At 37.9% G+C, this 27,499-nt stretch overlaps 1 protein-coding gene across 4 annotated transcripts; it reads left to right on the forward strand.

Moving 5' to 3' along the window:
* Positions 1-1,060: 1,060 nt before the first annotated feature.
* On the forward strand, positions 1,061-27,499 carry STEAP2 (STEAP2 metalloreductase). 4 transcript variants are annotated; one of them, XM_036863347.1, is made up of 6 exons: positions 1,061-1,279; positions 12,624-12,748; positions 12,988-13,512; positions 16,012-16,539; positions 19,448-19,612; positions 21,580-22,199. In XM_036863347.1, the coding sequence occupies exons 3-6, from the start codon at positions 13,021-13,023 to the stop codon at positions 21,865-21,867; spliced, it is 1,473 nt and encodes a 490-aa protein (XP_036719242.1). In that variant the 5' UTR covers positions 1,061-1,279; positions 12,624-12,748; positions 12,988-13,020; the 3' UTR covers positions 21,868-22,199. The 4 variants fall into 4 exon arrangements, with proteins under 4 accessions (XP_036719242.1, XP_036719243.1, XP_036719240.1 ...); XM_036863348.1 differs by lacking the exon at positions 1,061-1,279 and adding an exon at positions 1,322-1,557 and having other exon boundaries at positions 21,580-27,499; XM_036863345.1 differs by lacking the exon at positions 1,061-1,279 and adding an exon at positions 5,792-5,906 and having other exon boundaries at positions 21,580-22,167.

Genomic DNA, 27,499 nt, shown 5'->3' on the forward strand with positions numbered 1-27,499 from the left:
GTTAATAAACCACCAGGAGAGATTTTTTTTAAACTTAAATTTGCTGAAATGGGGATTCACTAATGCATGCAAACAAATTCCCCAAATTTGAGAATCTTCAGTGAACTGATTTTATATTTGAGAATAAAGATCTCTTGCTTCTGCTTACATCTTCAGCACAAAAAATAAAGGATACCTGACTATTTGGCAATCTGCAGGAAGAAAATCTACATAATCCCCAAACCAAAGGTGGCCTTACAGCTCAGGAATCCTCTGAACACTCAAGGCCATTGCGGCCCCAGCAGTCAAACGTCTTTCCCAGGAACCCAGGTATCCTGACCGCCAGGCCTAACCGTCTTTTCTCCAACACCAAAGCTCCAGCGCCACCAGCTAGAGTAAAGGTCAAAGCTACCAAACTGCTAGGCAGCCCGCCGGCTCTGAGGGTTCTCCTATCCCAGGGAGTTTTTAAATGTGGTTCACGAAAGGGCATTTCTGAACATTTTACTCCAAGGACACAGTCCAGCCAAAAGATGATTTGGGTGGGTAGAGGTGAGGGAAAGAACACGTACAGGATAAGAAGCGCAGTTTCTTGGAGACTTGTCAGGAACTGAGTGGGGAAGGGGGTGGGAGTGTAATAAAAAGCAAAGTCTAGAGTGGAAAGGCGACCACACAGCACTCACGCAGTGGAGGAGAAAAGTGGGCTCAACTGTTCTAGAGAGGCTTCAAAAGGAACCCTGGGGGAGCCCTGCAGGGAGGCGCAGGCCAAGGGCGGATACTCGGCAGCTCCCAGAAGGTATGGGGGTGGGGGGAGGCGGGGAGCGCGAAGCTGGAGCCGTGCCTCCCGGACGATCCCCGCCCCTCTGCTGGCCCCTCTCGGCGCTCCGCGTCCTGCCGGGCGCTCCCCACGCCTGCCCCTCCCCCGCTCCGAGCTCTCCGACTCCTCCCCGGCTCCTCGGCACTCCCACCTCGCCCGCTAGGCCCTCCACTCGGCGTCCCGGCGCCCGCGCCGCGCTCTGCGCCCTCACTGCGCGCAGCCCCTAGCGGCGCGTCCTGCGAGGCCGGCCTCCGCGCGCCGCCCTTCCTCCCGCCCTCTCTCCTCCTCCTCCCCTCCCTGGCCCTGCGCGATCCAGCTTGGGGAGGCGGGGAAGCTGCCCGAGCGCGACCGCCGCGGCAGCCAGTGTACAGCCGCGGGCCGGAGGCGCGGTTCCTAGGCCTTAGAGCCCGGGGAGGCCGCGGGGGAGTCGGCGCTGCTCGCGGAGAGCTGCGAGGCCCGCCCCTACGCGGCGCGGAGGGCGCGGAGGTGAGCGGGCTGGGGAGAGCTCTAGACGAGGTGGCGGGGGCGGAGTTGAAGGGCCAGATGCGGTCGGCGCCAAGCGCTGCATCCCTCCTCCCCTGGATTCCGCGCCGCCTGCGGCGTCCGCCTGAGCTGCTGGGGTCCTGGATCGCCTGGTACCTAAAGGCGGGGAGTGGGAAGGGTGTCTGTTCCACGGATCCCGCCCCCTACTTCCCCGAGCTCCCAGAAAGTCCTGAGGTTGGTTGGGCCCAGGAGAAAGGAGGCCAGGAGACACATTGTCCCAGGTAGGATGTGCCCCAAAGGGAGAGGACGGGCAGGTTACCTTAGCCTCCCTGATAGTCTCCTTACCACTTTGGGTTCATGCGGAGCATTTCACTGAAGATCGGGCAGCGCTGCTTTTCGAAATCTAAGTATTTCTAGTAGTCATTTTGTTTATTACCCAGTGATGTGACCGTGGTGTGTTTAGGCCATTATGTGTTAGAAAGTAATTGGCCTCTTCTTTGAGTGTCCTAAATTATCTGAGACCTGTATTCAGCCACAGCCAAAACTTGTTGAAAATTATGCCCCAAAAATCTTGCTCTTAAAATAAAGCAGGGAGATGAAGGGAATTTTTGTCGAGAGATTTCCATTTATTATCTTCCCCACCCCTTGGAGAAGGATTGATGTCAGTTTTTACTCCTCAGGCCGTACACTTTTTAGATGGAAAAACTTATTCCAGGCCATGGTTAATTATACTCATTGCTGTGGGTGAAAGTGCAAGTAGAATTCGAACTCCTGCCCCACCTGCCACCCTCTTGACTTTGATTGGATTCTAGTCCTGTTAACAGCCCTGATGCTGGGAACCTTTTTAGTTCTCTCCAAAGCACGTGCCCCTTCACACCCCATACACTTTTTTCTTCACCTTTATTATTTCCGCGTCGTGTTGATCTCCATTTATTTTTTCTTTCTTTAAGGCTGTATTTTTTTTTTTTTATTCTACAGCTCTCTCTTGTTTCAAAGCTTAAAAGCTATCTACAGAAGAAAAACACCTGTCCTAGAGATTTTGCAGCATATTTAGAAACATAATTGGAATGGCTGCAGTTTCTTTCTCTTAGCTTGTCAGTCATTGCGGGGGTGGAGGGGTGAGGGAATGAGACAGTATTAATAATGATGAATTGAGCTAATTGTGCAGAAAGGAAATGAAAAACTGTATCCAGGTCACTTTTTATTGTACTAGTGACATGGAAAATAGACTTGAAGTGAATGAGCGTAATTATATTTTAACACTGCAGTTTCAGTAAAGGGCATTCAGGGCATCAGGAGATGCATTTATTCTGTGCTCAGCCAGTAACCATGACATTGACATGTCACCCACTTTCGGCCCACAAGCCTTCATCAGCAAAATGAGGGATCTTATCTAGAGACCTATTACATCTCTTCTGGTCCTGACATTTTTAGATGCATTTGACAACAAAGAATATTTATTGCATTCTTATGTATATACTATGTGCCAGGCACTGTGGAGGCAATGATGGACAAGACAAACGTGGTTCTGCCCTCAAGGAGCTTATTTTCTGGTGGGGGAAATAGTAATGAGTAAAGAACAATTACATAAGAAAGGAAACCTACCAGGGGCTCAAAACAGAACAAAACTGGAGTGAATCATTGTATTGAAGAGACATGATAGGATGTGCAGTGTTCACAGGATGGGAAAGTGATTGGTCTTTTCTACTTCAAGAAAAGGATGCTGTGGCTGGACCATAGGGAATAACAGTCATACGGGATGACATTGAAGATTTGTGCTGGGGGACTTTCCTGGTGGTCCAGTGGTTAAGACTCCGTGCTCCCAATGCAGGGGGCCCAGATTCAATCCCTGGTCAGGGAATTAGATCCCGCATGCATGCCGCAACTAAAGAGTATGCAAGCCGCAACTAAAAAGATCCCATATGCTGCAACAAAGATCTCCTGTGCCCCAACTAAGACCCGGCGCAGCCTAAATAAATAAATAATAATAAAATATATATATATATTTTTTAATAATTCTTTATTTTATTTATTTATTTTTGGCTGTGTTGGGTCTTCGTTTCTGTGCGAGGGCTTTCTCCAGTTGCGGCGAGCGGGGGCCACTCTTCATCGCGGTGAGCGGGCCTCTCACTATCGCGGCCTTTCTTATTGCGGAGCACAGGCTCCAGACGCGCAGGCTCAGTAGTTGTGGCTCACGGGCCTAGTTGCTCCGCGGTATGTGGGATCTTCCCAGACCAGGGCTCGAACCCGTGTCCCCTGCATTGGCAGGCAGATTCTCAACCACTGCGCCACCAGGGAAGTCCAATAAAATATTTTTTAAAAAGAGTTGTGCTGGGACTAGCTAGTTCATTCAGAGCCTTCAGGTCAAGTTCATTTAGGTCAAGAAGGTGACTGTAGTTCAAAATGCAACAGGGAGCCACTGATTTTTAAGGAGGTGAAAGACATCATCTGATTTACGATTTAGGATGATCTTAGCTGCTTCCTAGAGAATGGTTTGGAAAGAGGCAAAGAAGTAAGTAGAGAGACCATTAGAAAATGTTTGCAGAGTTCAGGTGAGAGATGAGAGAGACCTGGATTAAGCTGGTGTCATTGGAGAGGAATTTAAGAAATATTTTGGAAAACAGAAGTTGGTGTTGGATTTTTTGTCAAGAGTGAGGGAAAACAAGGACTGGAGGATCACTCCCAGATTTCTGGCTTGAGCAACTGATGAGTAATGATATCATTTACTGAGAGGAGGAAATTTGGATGAATGCAAACAGATCTGGATAGAAAAAGTGTTTTGTTCTGAACCTGTTAAGTTTGAGATATCTATGAGGAGATCATAACCACAGCTGCCTGGGAGGAGAAAAGGGATGGTCTCCAGGACGGAAGTGGAGAGACTGTCCTTTGATAGGTGAGGTTAATGATTGTGAATTTAAGGTGAGCTGCGTTGTCTGATTTTTCTTTAGCAGCCTTCACCAACTTGGATACAGATACAGTGAAAATGGATAGCTGGGTTCTTCCAGGGCTTGAGTTTTGCCAAGTGGATGTGATGGAGAGCAAGAGAGTTGTCCTAATCTGTTCAGGCTGCTATAACAGAATATCATTGGCTGGGTGGCTTAAACCATAAACATTTATTTTTCACAGTTCTGGAGGCTGGGAAGTCCAAGATCAGAGCAATGGCAGATTCAGTCTGGTAGGGGCCTACTTCCTGGTTCATAGACAGCCAACTTCTCACTGTGTCCTCATATGGCAGAAGAGAGCCCAGATTCATTGTCTTAGACGAATAAGTGAAGGAAATGAAGCCATGAGGTTGAATGCTTCATCCATTCGAATGATGAAGTAGTAGACAAGGATGACAACTGCTGGGGTAGAGAGGAAGAGTGTGTATGTATTGGGGGCCAAAGTCACTAGTGATAATGAATAAGCTAGAAGTCAGTAGATGATAGCAGTGAGTATAGGGAGAGGATATTACGAGGTGCCATGGGCTTCAAAGGAGCTTGGGGTTTGCAGGACAGAAGAAGAAAGGTTCAGATGTGGCTTTCAAAGTCAAAACTACACTAACTTCATCTCATGGCCCTGGAGGATTACATTTTCTTGATAACCCATCCAAATCAGCAGGTTGTGAATGTCATCAAGATCTCTGAGGACAGCCCTTTCAGAGTTACTATTATCCAACAATTAATGCTCTAGATGTTTGTGAAACAAATTCCGTTCTGTTTTATAAAATTAATATAGCACAACAGCTGCCATTCAGCCAGAAGAATGTCAAGGAAACTCCTCTAAATTGAAAATCTTAGGATTTCATGTATCTGAGTGTAATGGAATTCTCTTAGCTTGATAATATACTTTAAGAATTAAATGCATACATCAAGTCAAATGTCCACTCAAGAAAACTGTGACCTTGAAATTTCAAGGAACCCATATGCTACTTAAATCACACTGTTAGATGGAGCTCATAAAGTGGAAGTGTCACAGTGTTAAATAAAAGCTAGCGATTACCATTATTATATAGCTATAAGTCTTGGAAACAAAAGAATTTTAGTGTTGGGAAGGAATGCAGAGTCAAATACAACTTTTTTGTTTTCCATTTAACAAAGGAAACTAAGACTCAGAAAACAAGGTGATTTCAGAAGCCTGGGCCTATTCTTTCTCCTCGACACCACATAAACAAAACTTTCTATAAATGTCATAGTCTTTTCAATTATCTAGTCTGTATTACCTGTGACTAAGATCAAAACAAAAGGTAGAGAAACTCTAGCGCCTTGCTAGTCCAAATGTGGCCCATGAACTAGGACCATGGGTATCACCTGGGGGCTTGGGAGAACTGCATCCTCTCAAGCCCCCCCGAGACCTGGAGAATTAGAATGTGCATTGTAGCAAGATCCCTAGATGATCATACCCACATTAAAGCTTGATAGTCGGTCCACCTGGAAATTCTCGTCTGCTCAGGTCAGCAGAACCTCTCATGCCTGGAGAACTGAGGAGAGGAGCCCCTCGTCAAGTGGAAAGAAGAGACACCCTCACTGGAACATTCTGAATTTTGAATGTTATGAACTAACAGGAACAAAGTATGCTGTGTGGTGGGATGACACATTTTAAGGAATGGCACTGCCCTTTCCAAAAAATGAAGAGAGGAAATTGCAAAATAGTGAGTGGACCTTCTGAGACAGCTCGGAGCCTGTGTGAGAAAGGGGAAAGGGCTGCATGCATATTCTACAGCTTCCAGCATTCAAGGGCAGCTGTTAGTCTCTTGCTAGGGTTATTTTTCATTATTACAAACAACAGTGTGAAAAGGAGCGTAACTGAGGATCAAAAAGCCACATCTGTTATCTCCAAATACCAAAATAAGTATGAGGTTGAATCCTAACTCTTTTAGTAGAGTTGTTTTCGATCTTGGCTGCATATTAAAACACCTGAGGATCTCTTAAAAAATCCTGATGCCCAGGCTGAACCCCAGACCGATTAAATAAAACTCTGGGTGGAGGGGCAGTGGTGACTAGGTATCACTATGTGGTAAAGCTCCTCAGGTCACTCCCGGGTGCAGCTGGAGCTGAGAACTGCTGCTTTAGAAAGTCATTCTCCGTTACAGGAAGAGGCAGCTCTGAGACTGAGGCTCTGCCTCTCCACTTAACCCAAGCAGTGAATGGGACCCTCTGGTACTCCCATAGCATCCAGCAGAGTCAGCAAAACTGAAGTCACAATCTGCTGTGTGTATAAAAGCCAGTGGGGCTTTCAGGACATTGTGGGAAGTAGGATTTTTTTTTAAAGAGGCATATACTCTCGGCAGGTTTTATTAAAATTTGAGTAATAACAGTTACTGCTAGTGGGAATATTCTAAAATTGGATTGTGGAGATGGTTACATAACTGTAAATACTGAAAATCATTAATTTATACATTTAAAATGGGTAAATTTCATGATAGGTATATTTCACCTCAATAAAACTTATTTTTTAGTTGTTATGTATGCTTCAATATTCATAATTTTATCATGTTGCTTGGATGGCCAGGAAGCCACTGCCTGTTTTGTATCATTGGAGTGTTAACATCTAGCTGCATGCCTGGTGGATAGGGCTCAATAAGACATTGGATGGGGGAATGGTTGGGGATGGATGGGTGAGTATCATTATGACCTTTGGTTGTGGACTGATTTCTAAATTGATGTCAATCATCAGAGACTCCTAAAGTTCATAGCACCCAGTGGCCATTGGTGCCATTTGTAAACTGTTTATGGTATGGTATTGAAATTAGGGAAACGGGTTTGTGTAGAGGCTAGAATAGCAGGCCCATCATAGAAGATTATTTGTTTATGAATAAGTTACTGCAATGTAGAAAAATTTGTATTTGCTAGCCAATAAATATAGGTGTCCTTATCTCAAAGTACCATCTGCAACAAGGTTATAAGATGGGGAAATTATTTCAGCCATTATAAGACCTGCTACTCCCAGCTTCATTTTAGACATACCCCCTGGTCATGTTAAATTGCAGTGCTATGAAAACCCAGGCATGCACAGGAGACATGGCTGTGCTTGACGTAGCAGGCTGTATTATGAGGTGGATGGAAGGACGTGTATAGCTTCTTCTCTGGCCTAAACACAGAAGAAAAGTGGGTTGGTGGGGAGGTCTTGGGATGTTGTTGCTTTAATTTATTGAAGAAGATCCTAAAATGTTTTATTAACTGAAGTCCCTGAGTAATACATTTTAAAAATTGAATTTCTAGACTAACCTAAATTTAACCAGAATGCTTTTTTGTTGAAAATCTTCCTACCATGAATTAGACTGCTTTCTTACCCTAGCAATTGCAACATAATAAACATATAAAGTTTTGTTTTGATGATTTAGGACCTAGAAACATCATAAAATCATACCCATATAAACGTATATATTGAATACATACTGAGCCTAGGAAATATCTTGGAAGTTACTTGTAATTTTGAATATCTCATTAAAATGCTGGTTATTTGAAAAGTCTGGAAGGCTTGGAGTTAGTCAAACTTTTGCTTTAATGCTATTATATTTCTTTTCTGAAAATCTTTTGGTTCTATAAGACATTAACACAAAAAGACACTCAGATCCAAGTATGAAATATTAATGAATCATTTGTAATTACCATAGTTTATAAACAGAATTTCAAAGAATAGATCTGCATAGTTTTAATAAAACTACTATTTTGTAATTTTTGGAAAATGATTTTTAAATGAGGATGCATACAGATTACCCAAAAGTTTCAGCTGAGGGAAAGAATTTAATAGTCTGACTTAAGTGGATTTTAATATTCAAATAGCGAATAGTGATTGGACTGCATTATATTAGGGCAGTTATTCTCAAACTTTAATGTGCATCAGAATCACCTGAGGGCTTTTTATGATACAGATTGCTGGGCTCCACTCCCAGGGTTTCTGATTTAGGAGGTCTCCGGTAGGGCCTAAGAATTTACATTTCTAACAAGTTCCCAGGTGATTCTGATGCTGCTGGTTGAGGGACCATGCGTTAAGAAATCACATTCTAATTTTTCAAGCAGAATTGCAGCTTTGCTTCTGGCATTGTCTAAAGGACTTAAGAATTTCTTCCAAAAAATCAAAACCTAAAAAAAACCCCACCTCTTCCCTCAAAGAAATACTTTATTGTTATAAACAGTTGGGTTTTATATGTTTATTTAAATGCTGAGAATGTAGGGAATATCTTTTTGCAACCCAAAGATCATGATAGTAAGAATCACAATTTAGTCACAGAAAATTAGATTGGGATATTTGATATTTCATCTGAGGATTAAGCAGACATCTCTAGCAGCAGGGAGTTTGTTCCAAGGTGCTTTTCTCCCCTCCCCAGAAGTGTTTTCTCTCCAACAGGCTTAAGGAGCACTTTATATAGAGAGTTTCCTAATGTCAGACCAGTAAAATAAAAAGGAGAGGGAGAGGATATATATATAGGACTGCCAACTCAAACAGCTGTTAGCACTATCCTTTTATGAAAAAAGGACATTTTGACCAGTAAAGGTAGTTAAGAGATATTCTCAGAGTAAAGGACAATTTGTTAAATTGAATAATTTTATGAAAAACTCCCTATTGTATCCGTATACTTTTTAATTGCTGTCGACCAGTGATAGCTTCATATTTGGGAACCAGTGCCCTAGCACTTTTAAAGTAAGGTCACAGAAAGCCAAATTTAATTTTAGATCCTTATGGTTTTAAGCTAGAATGAGCCTGTAGTGTACTGTCATGAACCTGGCTTGAAGACATTCTGTGTAATTTAGAGATTATTTCCCAAGTACAGTTCATCAATATATAGAATGACTTGAGGTAAGGGAACACCATGTGATATTTTTCTCTCCCTGATTTTCTAGAATAACTACGCTCTGATCATACAGTCTAGTTCTTAATTATATGCTGATATGAGGGGTTTTTTTCTGCTTTTTATTCCAAGTACCTACTGTCTCTTCCTAACTGGAATGTAAACTCCTTAAGTGTACGCACCATGCTTCTCTTCTTTATCTCTTATGTGCAAAGCACACAGTGGCCTGGATAAATTCACGCTGGATCACAGCAGAGTAGATCTGCCTTTAGATTATAGTTGCATCACTCCTTGTCAGTGGAAATGTACAACGTAAGGTGCTTATTACTCTTATTTTCAGCTATTGACATAATTCACTTCTTATAACCCCATTTTTTATGGATATCACGATTGTAAACTTCAGCTCACCTGTTAATCAAGTGATCCAAAATGATGGCTTAGCAAATTATGAAGTGATTGATGAGGTTTTGTCCCAGTGTCTCAGCACCCATAGTTTGTGGAGATGCACTGCTTTTAAGTCTGTGTACAGGTGGGTTCCACAGGATACAGACATACTTCTCGGCTCTTTTTCCCTTCCCTCTTGAAGCAGTACACACCTTCACAGTGTTTGCAGAGCCCCCAAAAGAAAATGAGTTGCTATCTGGGGGTTCTCCAAGAGATACCCATCAACCAATCATGTTTTGTTTTGTAGTATTAATAAATTTAGGTCTTTGGTTGGTTTTGATCTAAAAATTGGATTTATTGTTGATTGACTGATTTGATTGATTGGTTGGTAGCTAGAATTCCTAACCTTATAGCTTTGGATTTACCTAAAACTATCCTAAGCTTGAACTGTTTAGAGTTAGTATTTCTTTTGGAAAATAAAGTTAATGGGTGACATTTGGGGATCTAGACAGTTTTAAGATTCCCCATACAATGTTTGCACTGCAATATTAGAATGAGCAGAGGTCAAAAGACTCGTATTTGAAGCCTTGTTGTGTTAACTACCAACTGTACTGTCTTTGATAAATTGCTAAGGTTCTCTAAGCCTCTGTTTCCTCATCTTTAAGATGGGCATAATATGTACTTCACAGCCATCTGAGAATTAAATAAGGTAATATATGTGAAAATATTGTGAACTATGAAATAGCACACAAGCATGTGGTATATGCTTTCAGCAATACACAAATAATCCATCTCTCAGATCTGTTAAAGGCTGTTTTTTTTTTCTCTCATGAATGCTTTTACATTCCTTAACACTTTGATGAAAAGAGTCTCATTTTTTAGGCCAACTTCTATTTGTAGGCACAGTCATACTATTAAAGGGTTCAGTTAGAACTTGCCATTAGAAATACAATGTGAATAAGGCCCAGACATGTTAGGACAGAGTCACTTATTAATATGTATAAAATACATGGTAAAATGAGGTACCCAGAGATGACATTATTAGGCCCTAATGTATTTTTACCTGTTCACATTCTGATGTGCAGAAGGGGTTTGAACTTGCTTTGTAAAATAAGCAGATAAGTGATACTGTTTTGTTTTTGTTTTTCATTTGAAAAGGTCTTGATCATCATGATTCTTACATTTAAAGATTTTGAAATTCTTACGTTTTGGGAGATGCTACAGTCTCTACTTAGAAGAACTTGGGACTGGGATATAGGAAACTTGGTTTCTGGTGTGTGAGTCTAGTTAACTCTTTTTACCCTTAGATAATGTATATGACTAGGGGTAGGTTGGTCAGTTCACCTTGAATTGTTTAATGAAATGAGCATTGATTTAATTATTTCTGATTCCTTTAACTGCTCCTGATTCTCCACGTAGCCAACAATATCTCCAAGAAGATGTTGACAGTTTTGTACTACCCTGGTGCCCCTGACCGCCGCCTGCCTTTCAAGGTGCATGGGGTCACTCCAAGGGAAAACAAATAATTATCACCCCTTATATCTTGAAAAGTATGAAATGAAACATGTAATAGATTAAAAAATAGTGAGTTTTCTCCTTTCCCAAGATCCAAGTTAGACATTAAGATGACTAGGTAATGCTAAGGAGCAATGACATGACCAAAGAAGGAGAATACGCTAATATGAACACAACCGTCACTCTTCCACCTTGCCCCCGCCCCCATATCTTTCTTAAATTCCTTCCATGCACCCAGATGACACATACCTTAGCTAGACTGCCTGGGTTCTAATCCTGGTTCCTCTAGTTTCTCTCCTGTGACCTTGTACAGATTATCTTCTGCATGTGTCAGTTTCCTCATCTGCAAAATGGGCACGAGAGTATTAGTACCTATCTCATAGGGTAGTTGTGGGGATTCACTCAGTTAATTTGTAAAGCACAGAGCTGGCGCATAGTGTATGCTATATGAGTATGAGGTAATATTATTATTATCTTTTTAAAGATTAATTTACTGATGTATTTGGAGTCATTGAACATGCTCCAGTTCTAGGGTAAAAAGTTGGTGTCATGGAGATATATACACTACGAAATGTAAAATAGATAGCTAGTGGGAAGCAGCCGCATAGCACAGGGAGATCAGCTCGGTGCTTTGTGACCACCTAGAGGGGTGGGATGGGGAGGGTGGGAGGGAGGGAGATGCAAGAGGGAAGAGATATGGGAACATATTGTATATGTATAATTGATTAACTTTGTTATAAAGCAGAAGCTAACACACCATTGTAAGGCAATTATACTTCAATAAAGATGTAAAAAAAAAAAAAAAAAAAAGTTGGATTTTCCTTGCTCCAGTAATTTCAAATTTCATTTAGTAAAAACCAAAAAAAAAAAAAGTTTTTTAAAACATTCCACCTGTTCCTGTAAAATCCATTAAGTTCTCTGAAGTGATCCACATCTGCTGTTAGCATAAAAGAAATTGTGCATTGCGGATAAAATGGAAGAGTATTTTTTATCCCGACCCAACAGTGACACTGACTCATGGTCATCTGATTGGTATGCCTGAGCAAGTTACAACAAATATGAACCTATAAGGTGTTAGTCACTCAGAAAAGAATTTGACAGAGTTTTCCAGAAAAAAATAACTGCATCATGTTGTATGTAACCAATGGAAAAAAAAAAACGGGGAGAAAAAGATTTCATAAGTACTGTGCACTTTAAGACCATAAACACATTATTAACCCCCTTTACACAGGGAAGCTATCTTTCTCTATGATAAGTGAATAGGACATAGGGTGAATGATAGAAGTCTATCGTATTTAATTAATTCTTTGTTATATTTTGATGCCTACTTTTCTGAAAATATTATTTAAGTGCAAGGTTTCATTTTTTAGTAGCTGATTTAGCTTACTCTCATTTAGTAGTAAAGTCCCTCACTAGCTACTGAGGTAGACCCCATCACAAATGACTGTAGACAGTTTGGGGTTATAAATAAGTTCTTGGTTTTTATTATTGTTTTTCTGTTTTCTCTTGTCTTGTGAGCTGTGATGAACTGTCATAGTCCTTCTCTACCTTTAGTGGCATTTCTGACTTGCTGCCTCTGGTCTGCTGAGAAACTGGATAATCACACTTGTTAGAACTGTGTTTTTTAAAAAGTTCTCCCTTGCTGAAAACTTCAGTCTCTTTCCTTTTGTGCTCCAGAGCCTTGCTGTTCAAAGAGGGGCCCATAGACCAGCAACATCGGCATCACCTTACTAGAAATGCAGAATCTTGGTCCTCACTCCAGACCTACTGAATCAGAATCTGCATTTTAACAAGATTCTCAGGTAATTCAAGTATGCATTAAAATTTGAGAAGCTCCACTTTAGCACATCAACTTTGTGACAGGTCATTTTTCTATTTTGAGATCCATTTTTAGCTTCAAATTGTGTCTTGCAGTGTTCGAGGTTATATAGCTTGCCAAACTATTTTACCTCTAGAAATAAGGGATGTTGTTAAAACATCTAGAAGTGTATTCATGTTTGGTAATAGGTAATTGATGAACATTTTATTTTCTCTCCCCTAGGATATCCCTGGTGATCTTAGAAGAGTCTGTATTATGGAATCGATCTCTATGATGGGAAGCCCCAAGAGCCTTAGCGAAACTTTTTTGCCTAATGGCATAAATGGTATCAAAGATGCAAGGAAGGTCACTGTAGGTGTAATTGGAAGTGGGGATTTTGCTAAATCCCTGACCATTCGACTTATTAGATGTGGCTATCATGTGGTCATAGGAAGCAGAAATCCTAAGTTTGCTTCTGAATTTTTTCCTCATGTAGTAGATGTTACTCACCATGAAGATGCTCTAATAAAAACAAATATAATATTTGTTGCTATACATAGAGAACATTACACCTCCCTGTGGGACCTGAGACATCTGCTTGTGGGTAAAATCCTGATTGATGTGAGCAATAACATGAGGATAAACCAATACCCAGAATCCAATGCAGAATATTTGGCTTCATTATTCCCGGACTCCTTGATTGTGAAAGGATTTAATGTTATCTCAGCTTGGGCACTTCAGTTAGGACCAAAGGATGCCAGCCGACAAGTATGTATTTTTAAATTTTATTCTTAGTTAGATGGTATTTTGTACTTAAATAGTTAAAACAAATATCATATATTTAAAAACTGAATTTTGACACTCTCCAGTGATTATCATTTTGAAAACTGATATGTATGAGCTCCTGAAGATTTGTGTCCTGACCTTGTAAGGGCACATTTCTATTCCCAAAATGATGTGAAAAGCCGAGAAAATAACTGGAACTTGCCTATCATAATCAGCTAATTCAAGAAAAAGGCAAGGTTGGCAGTTGAATAATGGGCCATCTCCTTGCTTCCTCAAATATTAAAACAATCTCAATCATGTCTTTTTTCTTTCCCTCTCTCCCTCCCACCCATCCTTCCATCCTCCCTTCTTCCTTCCTTGCAGCTATTTGGTAAACAGTATCCCATCTCTGCGCGAAATGCTATGTAGTATGATCCTCAAGAAGAATGCTTTAGAAGTACCTTTTTATTTTACGTAGATTATTCATAGAATTTAAATAGCACAGTTTGTTTTATTTTAAGGGTAGATTTTAATCTGTGTGGGGAAGGTAGAAGCAGATTGAATTTCTCAGGTTCTCCTTTAATCTATGAGTTCTGTTTAGTTCAGTTTGAGAATAAAGCAGATGGGGAGCTCCATCAATGCTTTTGTGGAATGGCAGCTTTTATAAGTAAACACATAAAATAGTGCACCTTAAAAATCTTTCAAAAGTGTGGTTATGCATTATAATGAAGCATGATGATAAAATACTTTTATTTTTGTCCATAAAGACAGTTGATTAGATGTCTTAGAAAATAAATTCAAGTATTACATCACTATATGCTGTGTATCAGAGTCATGATAACCACTCATTTTGAAGTGTTTAATTTGGAAGAATATATACTTTCTTACTTTCCTAGAGAGTATTTCTGAATCCTTTTTTTCTTTTGCATATCAACCAAGGTTTGGCAATGGATACAAATCTAGCAAATTAGAGATAAACCTGAATTTAATCCTTTGCCCATATTTGTGATGATTTTAATTATTCAACAGAAGAAATTGTAGAACAAGAGATTAAGTTCAATGTGAGCTACAGAAAGAGTTTCATTTGTATTTTATAGTCCTTGTGGCTTTATGCATGTTTGATTTATTCTTTTAGGTTTATTATAAAATTTTAAAATTTGTAGTTTTTTTCCCAGTGAAGTAAAAACAGTTTAATCCACCATTGTCACACCTGTAATAAATTTGATAAAATTTATTTAATTTTATCAAATTAGGAAAAAAATAAAATGCTTTTCCTTACTTCTTTGGTATATATTTCTCCACCTTCCCTGCTCCATTTTAGAAGTTTATCAACATTTGTATAATAGTATAGACTTTGTCATTTATATGGTTAACGTTAGATAAAATTAATAATCCTAAGAGCTCTACAGTCTCACCATTATGTAACTAGGTTTAGTAGGCAAGCATTTCAGTGTGGTCTGTTTCAGAGCCTTTATATAAACATCCTCAGGGATACATTTAGGAATTTGTTTTCCCTGAACATAGCTCAGAGATTTTATAGCAAAATTTTTCTAACTCTAATCCTGGCTCACTCCAGCCAGGAACTTGTGAACTTGGTGTTCAACAAATATTTGTGAATTCTCAACTACATTACAATATCTAAGAGGTTTTGGTAGTTTGAAAGCCCACCCTCACCCCCACTGATCACAGTCACATCTTAGAGTTCCTATAGAGGTAACAGCTCTTAGAAAATGGCAGTTACTTTACTGTTTAACTAAGCCTATTAATGCTAATTTTTCCCCACCAAATATATTATCCTCATTTAAACATGAAAGAATTTCATAATTCTGACCAATGAAATAATATACCTGAGATCATCCATGGTTTTGGTGAATTGGTTTCTAAGCCAAAAGTTAAATTTTATAAATAGTATAGCATCATGACATCATTTAGAGGTTTTAATTACAAATTCAACCATTCAGGATCCATGCTTATCTTTTCCCTTTTCTTAGCCATAAAGGGCAATGCTTGAAATCACTCTGCTCAGCAGAATCGCTAGTCCTAGAACTAAGTACTGTCCACCAAAGCCTGGAGAGCCAGCCCCACCCGGTTCCCTGCAGGAGTGAGAGAGCTGGACAGGGGAGGGGCATGGCCTGCAGCTCAAACTCCACCTAGACTGTTGGAGGGAAGACCTTACCTTGTCTGCTCAGAACCTGGTGATGTAGAAACCTTTCTCTCCTCCCTCCTCCCTTCCCCTGAGGACTTCTATTCCCAGGTTCAAGCTAGATTTTTCTGCATTTTCTTTTCATGTCATTGACGGTAGCAAGGACTTTGTTGTTTTTATGATACTATTTTAACCTATAAATAAATAGATTAATAAATTAATAAATGCTTTATCTCCTTAATTTTTTGGCATCACGCAGGGTCATCATAAGTGATGCTCTGTGGATTAAATGGAGCGTGTGATTGTCACCATTTTTATAAGCAATAATAGTAATGATAAGTCTTCTGTTTTTTCCATAGGTTTATATATGCGGCAACAATATTCAAGCTCGACAACAGGTTATTGAACTTGCCCGTCAGTTGAATTTCATTCCCGTTGATTTGGGATCATTATCATCAGCCAGGGAGATTGAAAATTTACCCCTGCGACTATTTACTCTCTGGAGAGGGCCAGTGGTGGTAGCCATAAGCCTGGCCACGTTTTTCTTTCTTTATTCTTTCGTCAGAGATGTGATTCATCCATATGTTAGAAACCAGCAGAGTGACTTTTACAAGATTCCTATTGAAATTGTGAATAAAACCTTGCCCATAGTTGCCATTACTTTGCTGTCCCTGGTCTACCTGGCAGGTCTCCTGGCAGCTGCTTATCAGCTTTATTATGGCACCAAGTATAGGAGATTTCCACCTTGGTTGGAGACCTGGTTACAGTGTAGAAAACAGCTAGGATTACTAAGCTTTTTCTTCGCTTCCGTCCATGTTGCCTACAGCCTCTGCTTACCAATGAGAAGGTCAGAAAGATACTTGTTTCTCAACATGGCTTATCAGCAGGTATGGGACGTGCTTGATATTTATCTGATGCTAGTAAAATACTTGATTATTATAATTTGTAAAATGTGAGATTTAAAACAGTGTAAAACTTCACATACCTTGTAATAGAAATTTTGGTATATTTAGGGAAGAGAAAGAATTGTTCTTTAAACAATGTTTCTGCACAAGAATTATGCGGCTAATTCAGAATCATTTAGAATAAAAGCTGCTACCATCCCTTTCTTTGCAGAATAAGAACAGAGAGGTGAAGAGTTGGGTTTTGTTTTCTTTTTTTAATATTACAATTGCAGTGACTACTTTCAGCATCAGTTAATTATTTTATAATTGGCCATGTTCCATGAAATAATAAGGCAGCTCTCAGTAAACATACACAATAAAATTAGAACTAGTGAAAATATAAAACAGAATAGGAAGTCAAGATCAGGAGACACACACAAGGTTTTTGTTATCATAAAGCAGGAAAGATACTGGTTCCTCAGGTGAACCTTTTCTAGCACTTAGCTCTTCAAGAAAATCTCTGGGAGAGCTTCATAGAAAGGGCTGATGGAATAGACTATGATTTTCCTCAATAATTTCCATTCAGCAAATGTAAGGGGTTTCACTGAAGCTCTTTGATGTAGCATTTCTCAATGAAAGCCGAGGACCGTGTACTAAACAAATGTGTAAGAGCTTTTGCATTTTATAAGAAACCAAGGCATCATGGTCCAAGTGTGTAGCATCCAGTACTTACACTCGTTTCAACAATAAAACCTAAAATAATTTGAAAAAAATTACTAGATTGATGTTCTTTAAGCCATTCTCTCTAAAAATAACCACTAAGGTGACTACTAAGGCTTTGATATCCACTCCACCAGCTTCCTCACCTCCTTCAGGTCTTCAATTTGTTGACACAAATATCAATAAACAATCAGTAGTAAGAATAGAAGAGAGTTTTATTTGCGCCAAACTGAAGACAACCAACCTCTCAGTAGCTCTGAGGGGACTCTTCTGAAGGGGCAGGGAAGGAGCCAGTGTGTATATGAATTTTTTGGCTAGGAAATAAGTGTAGTCAAACATACATCTTTGATAAAGAATTACTGCTAATCACAAAGAAGAGATACCTCAAGTTAATGATTTTAGTGCTTTTCTATATATGGGAAGATGCAAGAATCTGGGGTCATTGAAATTCTTCCTGAGATACACATCTTAACTACCTAGGGGCCAATACTTCAAAGCACAGAAAACCTCATCCTGTTTTTTTTTCCTCCTGAATTCCCCTCAGGGCTCGCTGTCAACTGACAGTGGGTTGTGACTGAACCCTTTGCATAACCTGATGATGGGCAACATTCTTCTCTTTAATGGTAAAGCTGATGTACAATGTATGTTTGACAGGCCGTAAGACAGGCTGTTCTAATTAGCATAAAGTTCAAGCCAAATCATGTATAAGCCAGAATGACTTCCCCATACCTCAACATGTGAAAATTTCTTCCATCAAGTTCTTACCTCCTCAGCGAGGCCTTCATTTGGACACCAGTTTACATTCTGCCACCTGCTTCTGACTCAACCCTGGTACTCTCAACCCCTCTTACTTTACCTGCTCTTCTTTGTCTTTGTTCAGTAGTATTTACCACCTTCTAACACACTTTGTGTTCTTTGTTTATTTACTGTTCTCTGCCTTCTCTCATCATAATGTAAGTTCACAAGAGGAGGGATCTTTGTTTCGTTCACTGATATATTCACAGTTCCTAATGCCTGGAACTGTGCCTGACACATTGTAGACACTCAAAAAACATACTCATGGAGCAAAGGGATGAATTGGGAGGGCTTGTAGATAAGATTCAGGTTGTAATCTCTGGGTATACTGGGGTATGCTGTTATTCTGTATTGTTGTATAGACACCAAACGAGATAATAAGAGCCTTTATCCACAGATAAGTTCTGTGGCTCTTTTCAGGATGTTGGTATGATTGCTTCAGGGAACAATGGCTAAGAAATAGCTTTTCTCTCTTTTTTTTTTTTTTTTTAAATTTCAAGTATGTTTGGTTATCTGGAATTGGACAAAAAGTTAAGCTGGTGTTAAGTTAGAATGTTTTCCATGAATAGATTACTTAAACCAAAGCTTTAACCCAAGGAATCCAAGCCTTGATTTATACTCTAATTATATTGTTTGCATGTAAATAGACAATTCTAAAAGTAGTCCCTATGCAGAATATGACATATTCAGAGTTAAACTCTGGCTTGATTATATGTGCATTATCAATGTAAGGGAAAGTACTGAATGAGGCAACTGGACAGTTGGAAAGTATATTAATGAGGCCATTCAAGTGGTTAAGTATTTGCACTCCTTAGGGCTTTATCCTCAGGGAAGTCTCAGCTTCCTGGGGAAAAGAAGGTAAGAAGAGGTTAAATCAACATATAAATATTCTTCATGTGAGAAAGGAAGGCACAGACATAGTTTAGAAATTCCCTGCCTGGATTCTAAATTGAACTAAGGCCAGAATGTACCCAAAATATTCAACCAAGTTTAAACTAACTTGTAAAAGCACCAGAAAACTAAGTCTAACTGTCAGTACTTCTTTTGTGTCCCCCTGGAACCAACCACTCAGTATTTCACGGTCTTGGGACTCCAGAGTCCCTGTCACCATGATGTATTACAAATGTGATGACAGATTTACCCACCCTTCTCACATGTGGGTGAGGAAGGAGAGAATCTTAGTCCTCTTTTTGTTGAACTCTCCCTTCTCTTTCCCTCACACCTGGAACAATACCATCCAGTAATAGGTTCTCCATAACAGTTTGTTAAATTGCATTAGTGCAACTCAAATGTTATATGTCCATATATGACATATTCTTAGGCCAAGAGTGAACTCTGTGCTGAATCAGTTAATATTCTACCAAACAAAGGAAATTCATGTTTGCTTTCTTGTTAGGTTCATGCAAATATTGAAAACTCTTGGAACGAGGAAGAAGTTTGGAGAATTGAAATGTATATTTCCTTTGGTATAATGAGCCTTGGCTTACTTTCCCTCCTGGCAGTCACCTCCATCCCTTCAGTGAGCAATGCTTTAAACTGGAGGGAATTCAGCTTCATTCAGGTATGTGGGGTTTGTTTGGTGAGGGACTGGGTGACATAGATTTTTAATTCCAGTTGAGTACAGTTGGATTTTAAATATGCTGCTTATAAAAGAGTGCCCCTGGGACTGCTCTTCATGCATCTAGCTCGTGGAATGTTATGTCGCTAGAGGCCAGCTTAGGACCATTCTGGTTTAGTAAGTGAAAGACCAGTACAGGACTTTACTGGAAAGCTTTGATAGTACTGCCTACTATGTTACAGATAAAGGTTATTTGAAAAATAAAAAAAAAAAAGTGGGGGATGAATGAGCTTAGATCAAGTTTAATACCAAAGTCAATTTATTATTGGGCAAATGAATGAAGACTTACTTTATATTTTGAGTCATCTTGATCTGTCTAGAAAAGTCTCATTCATTGTAATTCAAGTGGAGAGAAGCTCAGTCTGAATATTTTAAAGGAAATGTGTATACACACACAAACACAAGTGGTAGTTAATGGATTCTGGCAAGCAACCAGCCTTATCATTCTTGTTAGTATATGTATTTGGTGCATCAGTTGTATACATATGTATATGAGTGTCTACAAAGGGGTTTCAAGATAACATTGTGTTCTTTGATGAGTTAAACATTCACTTTCTCCAGTAATAGCTATTTAATACATTTGCATACTTTAAAAATATATAACTCAAACTGAGACCCTACCTAAATTACCATAAAATCAGTATTGGTTGTATCCAAATGGTTTATAGTACAATATGCAGATGAGTGTCATTTGGTGGTACACTAAATTTTGTTTGTTTTTAGTTTTGTTTTTTGCCTATTCGCTTGAGTTTTTTTTTTAAGTGATCTAAAAATCTCATTCAGATTAAGGGCATATCCCTCATCTAAATTCATTTTTCCTTTTCGAGGGAAATAAAATGTGAATACTTTCCCAACTGCTAGTTTAATCACACCTGAAAAGAAATAGAAGGCCCACTGATAAAAGGTGCTAGACGGGTGCAAAGTATCATTATAAATTTAGATGAGTAATTGCAAGCAGAACAATTTTCTGTGAGAGAGTTGATCCTTCCCCAGTGAAGTTAGAAGTTACATTATTATGCCGATGTAGTACTACATTTTGTGTAACATAGACCATTTCTTAAATAAGCAATTAAACATAACGTAGGGAACCCAAAATGCTGAACTTTTTGATTTTAACCTGTGAACTGTTTAACAAAGTGCTCTTAATAATCTCATTTAATATGGTTGATAAAGCCATTTGAAATGCTTTTTATGTTACATATTAATGCTGTAAGATTTTTCATATTTATCTTCAACTAGTATATATGTGTGTGTATACTCATGAGAATGCTCTTCAGCATTTAATTTTATTATATACATATGTATACATGTATTATATACACACATATACACATTTTTTTAAAAAAAGATACACAACTGGTAGAAATGTGGATAACTTTTATAAAGGAGTTTTCCAGTTTTTATCAGTATCCTTAAGGAAAACCCAGACGTTCTGACAAGTAATCCCACTATTAGAAATCAATTCTAAGGAAATAAACCAAAGTATAGAAAAGGGCTTAAAGTGACATTATAGTTGAGGAAAGTAGGAAACAGAGTAAATGATCAACAAAAAGGAATGGTTAGGTAAATTATAGCACATCCATTCAATAGAATATCATATAGCATTAAAGTCATGTTTTCATATTTAATGACATGAGGCAAAGGTTCTGGATGTGATAAATAAAATAATCAGAATATTAGACTATATGCAATACAGCCTTATTTGTGTAAAAAAAAGTGCATATAAATATATAAGAAATATATGAAAATACTAAAATTGTTTAATGCAGTAGAGAACGAAGAGTAACTCAGTAATTTAAGATAAAATAGTGTTATCAAAATATAAACTTGGTATATCTGGATGGGTTAATTTATCAGTTTGAATAATTTGCTTCTTATTCTGTTTCTTTTTCTTCCTCCCCTATCTCAAGTCTACACTTGGCTATGTTGCTCTGCTCATAAGTACTTTCCATGTTTTAATTTATGGATGGAAACGAGCTTTTGAAGAAGAGTACTACAGATTTTATACACCACCAAACTTTGTTCTTGCTCTTGTTTTGCCCTCAATTGTAATTCTGGGTAAGATCATTTTACTCCTTCCATGTATAAGCCGAAAGCTAAAGAGAATTAAAAAAGGCTGGGAAAAGAGCCAATTTCTAGAAGAAGGTATTGGAGGAGCAGTTCCTCATCTCTCACCAGAGAGGGTTACAGTAATGTGATGATAAATGGTGCTCCCTGGTGCCATATAAAGTTCTCCTCATGCCATTATTTTTATGACTTCCTTTATCTGCAGTTGCAAGTGCACTGTCAAATTGCTATGGGCTGAAACCTCTTCAGTGAGATCTCAACTGAATTAGTGGTAGAATTTTCTTCAAATTTATTTTCACTAATGTCACATTTTGCCAATATGAGTTTTTATAGTCAACTTATTGTTGAAATGTAGGTATGTTTTGTTTTGTTTTGTACAATCGTAAGACTATTGTTATTTTAAGAAACTTTATTCCATAATCAGGCAGAAATATTTGTAGTTAATAATATAGATACAACATAATGTTAAAAAACTTTGCACACCAGCAGAACTTTAAGTTTTAATATAATTCAATAGATACATTTCTTTTCTGAAGCTTCAGTAAGGTTTTAATTATTATCCAGCTTAAGAAATAGAAATGCATAACCATACATTATTTTTAAGAAAGGACACATTACATTAGCATCTAGGAAAGGGTGCGTGGTTAAAATCCCTATATTCCTTTCATAAGATCGGTTTTGAAGAATGTAATCAGTTGTATGAACCAATGTGATTTATAAACAAACACAAATTAAAGAGACAGACTGAACTTGAAATTATGTTTAAAATGCATTGGAGACATGGACTATATACTGATAATGTGTACCTCATGAAAGATTTTATTCTTTGTCTTGTTACAGAGCAGTTTTATTTGCATATTAATATACTGATCAGGGAGAAGACAGTAACATCTGGCCTCCAAAACTGATCTTTCTCATCTAGTACCAATCTTGGGAATCTTATAATTGTTTCTAGTTAGAGGGAAAGTGTTACGTTTACACACAAGGAGTTGTCAGCTGATCTAAGCTGTTGCACCTTAGCCAGTCATACTCCGAATGGTACAGGATTTTACTGACATTCGTGGATGGATTATAACCTGCCAGGCACTGTTCTAAGCACTTTACCTGTATTTTCCCATTCAGTACTTACAACAACCCCATGACAGAGGTAGCTATTATCCTCATTTTACATATAAGGATACTGGAGCATAGAAAAGTTCAGTAATTTGCCCAAGGTCATGCAGTTAGTGAGTGGCAGAGCCAGCATTCAAGTCCAGGCAGTCATATTTCAGAGGCTACAGTTTTAGCCGCTAGGCTGTATGACCCCTGCCCCATCCCCATGCATACCAATCTAGATGCTTCCTCTTTGATATAAAGGCACTGACATTCTTTACAGTGTGTTGTGGGTGTCAAAAGATATATGAAAATATTGTAATCATAAATTTATCCTTGCCTGTGGGATAATCCACACTTACCCTAGGAGAGGATCTTGCCTGGGACAGGACCCGGGAGATCCATGGCAGTCCATAGGCCTCCCTGTGCAGTGAGGGACTCCAGCAGAGATAGGACCACAGCAGTTTTAACGAATGGCTGAGGTCCTACAGAATCTTAAAAAGTCCCTGTAGAGTTGGTCATCTCTTTTTCTCTTCTTGAGAAGTCCTCCTGCCTGCTCAGCCACTAATTAGGGAGCAGTTTGCAAGCATGAAGGATATTTAGATGAGCAGTTAATTATAAATGTACTCTAGAGACATAGAATCATACAGATTACTCATGAAAGTTTTCAGTGCTGACATTCCACATTAAAATTGCATTTTGTTCATACTTTGGTTAGAAAGCCCTATGTTTTTTTTCCATTTGCTCTTTCCTTATTAAAATAGAAAGTTGCAGGCAGATACAATTATATGTATTCCTCCTCCTGAAATTATAACATTTTTAAACTTACCCAGTAAGGTTCTACTGAATCCAGCTGCCAAAGATAAATGGACTTTTACTTAGTGGAGGCTACCTTTCCCACCAATGGCTCCTTCCCTACTACCGCATCATGTCAGTTTGGTAAACTATTCATGATTCTCTGATGTCCTCGTCTTGCTGAATTTTAGTAGCTTGTACTTTTTACTTGAGCTTTTCCTTTTTCTTTAATTGTATTCTTTCCCTCTTGATAATCATTTACTTGTTAGTTCTCAATAGGGATTCAGTTGGGTGATAACTTAAAGGTAAACACCTATAAACTATATAGTGGACTAGTGAAATTAAGAGCATATTTTTAATATTTCCTCGTTCCTATAGTTCCACTCCCTTAAGCCCATACTTGCACCATGTAATGCGAAAATACAATGAAATATTTTTAAAAGTTAGATGACTACTGAAGTATATTGTTGCATGTATATATTAATTAGCCAATAAGATAAATAAAATTATCACTATTACAGATAAGTGGGGCCTTTGAAAATATGAAAAAACAAAGTTTATGAAAATGTATATAAGATGTAACAGTTGTTTGAAACGGTGATATCTCCTTTTCAGTACTACAAAGAGGAAATAATTTTGAAGTTTTAGAATAAATATAATATATTCATTATAATTCTAAGTGTTTTAAAAGCTTTTCTAAAAATGCAAAAAAATATTGACTTTTAACTGCTTTACTTAAATGACTTTTAATTGCTTTATTTTACTATTTCCTACCTGATTATTTTTCTTAGTCATTATTTCTCATAATCATTCTTTAAAAATCATTACTCTGGCCTCAGAAGTAGGACTGAATTCTGCTCTTGCTAGATGTGAGAAAGTAGTGGGAACTTTAAAGTAGTGGAATTTTTTTTTCCTCAACTGTATTTTGAGAAGCGCCCCTGAGAAAATTTTAAGAATGTGGAAAATATACCTAGTTTTAATCCTATGCAAAATAATTAAGTAATTTTTTCCCTAAGAGGAAATTAATCATTGACTGAATCATGCTACCTAGCTTTTGTGTGCAGATTCCATGTCTCCTCTATTAAGAATATTTAAAATTATGTTTAAATAAGAATATATTCATGCTAGCATATATTTTTCAAAGCATATATGGAAATTCGCCTAGACTGTCTACATGTAGAGATTTTTATTTAAATTTCAAAATATTTTAAAGTATGAATAAATTATATTTATAGGTATTTATCAGAGAGAAATATTTTGTGCTACATATGGGATTGGTTAATGAGCTCCAGTGTTAAACTACCTAATTTCTTAAAATTAGCATAATCTTGAGTTGATTAAGGAATTTTACTTTTAAAATTAATTTGATAATAGTAACTCTATGTATATTAATCCTTACAGTCAAATTATGAAAATTATTTGTGTAAAAGGGCTTTTAAGAATATATCATATCCAATTTTTTTATTGTTTATCTCTTATATAATATGTAAGATCTTAATTCTTTTTAATTGCCTTTTGCCATTAAACTATTTCATAATAACTTCTGTACAGAGAGGTTTCTCCTCCAGAAAAGTTTTGTGAAAGTTAAAGATTCTTATGTGATGTTTTAAATAAAGTACCATCAATGTAATTTATAAATATTTCTTTAGGAATATTATGAACACTGAAACTGTGTCAGTCTATAAAATCTCTGTTTTGAAATAAGTATTTAAACAGCCTAAAATGTCGTGTTGAAATTATTTTGTAAATTCATGACTTAAAGCACACATAGTATAATAACCTGAGTCTAGTGTTAAGATTTATATTTGCAATGTGTTGTCCTGAAAATGAGCTGCTCCACCCTCAACTGTTCATAAGTCAGTAAAGCAAATTCTGATACATCTTCAGTATATGTAATTGCTCTAAATGACACTGTAATAATTTTAGTGGAAACACAATTTGTTCATACCTTTGAACACTGAATTTTATAGGGATGAATAGGTTCTTCAATTTTTTTTAAATGCAAGAAAACTATAAAGTGCTAATATTCAGAGATTCTGTCGATATGATACCAAAAAAACATTTAGTTCAGCTTAACACATGTACACACAGTAGTCCCCTCCTTACCATAGTTTCATTTTCTGTGATTTCAGTTACTCACAATCAGCCATGGTCTGAAAATATTAAATGGAAAATTCCAAAAATAAACAATTAATAACTTTTAAATTGTGTGCCATTCTGAGTAGCATGGTAAAATCTCGGGCGTTTCTGCTCCATCCCGCCCACCCGGGAGGTGAATTATCCCTCTGTTCGGTGTATCCTTTCCATTAGTCACTTAGTAGCTGTCTTGGTTATCAGATCGACTGTTGTGGTATCACAGTGCTTGTAACCCTTATTTTACTTAATAATGGTCGCAAAGTACAAGAGTAGTGACGCTAGCAATTCAGATATGCCAAAGAGAAGCTGTGCTCCCTCTAAATGAAAAGGTGAAAGGTTTTGACTTAATAAGAAAAATAATTGTATGCTGAGGTTGCTAAGATTTATGGTAAGAAAGATTCTTCTATCCATGAAATTATGAAGAAGGAAAAAGAAATTCAAGCTAGTTTTGCGTTGGACCTCATGCTGCAAAAGTTACAGCCACAGTGTGTGACAAATGCTTAATTAAGATGGAAAAGGCATTAAATCTGTACAATAAGGTATTTTGAGAGGGAGCGAGACCACATTCACATAACTTTTACTACGGTATATTGTTATAATTTTTCTATTTTATTATTAGTTATTGTTGTTAATCTCTTACTGTGCCTAATTTATAAATTAAACTTTGTCACAGATATGTATGTATAGGAAAAAACATATGTATGTCTATATAGGGCTTGGTACTATTTCTGGTTTCAGGCATCCACTGGGGGGTCTTGAAACATATCCCCTGTGGATAAGGGGGGTGCGGACTACTGTACTCAGATTTTTTTAACTTTCCAAATCGTTGGATTAACAACATGCAGTCATCCAAAATTAGGGCAGACTATTTGGATTCTCCTAATGGCTAGATGGGCTAAATTCAATTACCAAAGCAGGTGCTTTCTTTATGATTTCCAAATTGCCACCTCCAAGGAAGATTCTCTTAAGATTTTCTTTAAAGGTCTTTCATAGCTTTACAGATATCCAGCCTGAATGGGGACTGGAAGTTGTCTCTCAATGTCTAGTTACCCTACTTTAAAAGCTGTTGCCCATCACATTCCTCAACTACCCTTGCCATTAGGTGTTCCTGTGTGACTGAGTGTTGGCCAGCAAGATGTAGGGGAACAAATGAGTGACTTCTTGGAAGTCTCTTCAAAGAAAAGCAGCATGTGTTCCTTTATCTTATTCCTCCATCTTCCTGCCAGAACTGTGATATAACAGCAGCCCTTGCAAATATCCAAGTAGACCAAGGCCAAACCCTAAGGACGACATGTTAGAAACTAAAAAGATCTTGACTACTTCACAACTTCAACTGCCTTTTCCTGTATTTAAGCCATTGTAAATTTGGGTTTCTTTTTATGAACTCAAAACTAATCCATTCTGGCCTTCAGTTCTTTATCATGATGCCGTTTAACACTGTTTGAATAAACTAGATTGCAATAATTCTTACCTTTAAACGTTTTTAAAGGATAATGTGCAATTCACATTAGAATTGATTTTCCATTGTTAATTAATTATACTTATTTTCCTGCCTTGACCTTTCATTAGGTATTTTGTATCTGCGTGGAAAATACTGTCTTCTTTATAACTGTGTAATAGATATTTGCTAAAACTCTGTAATCTCTAAAATATCATTATCAAAGTTTATGCCATGTTTTTATATCATTCTCATAGATCTGCCTTATAAACATCTAAATAAAAAAGTACTGTTTAATGTGA

Source organism: Balaenoptera musculus, chromosome 9, assembly GCF_009873245.2.
Source record: "Balaenoptera musculus isolate JJ_BM4_2016_0621 chromosome 9, mBalMus1.pri.v3, whole genome shotgun sequence".
Classification (NCBI taxonomy): Eukaryota; Metazoa; Chordata; class Mammalia; order Artiodactyla; family Balaenopteridae; genus Balaenoptera; species Balaenoptera musculus.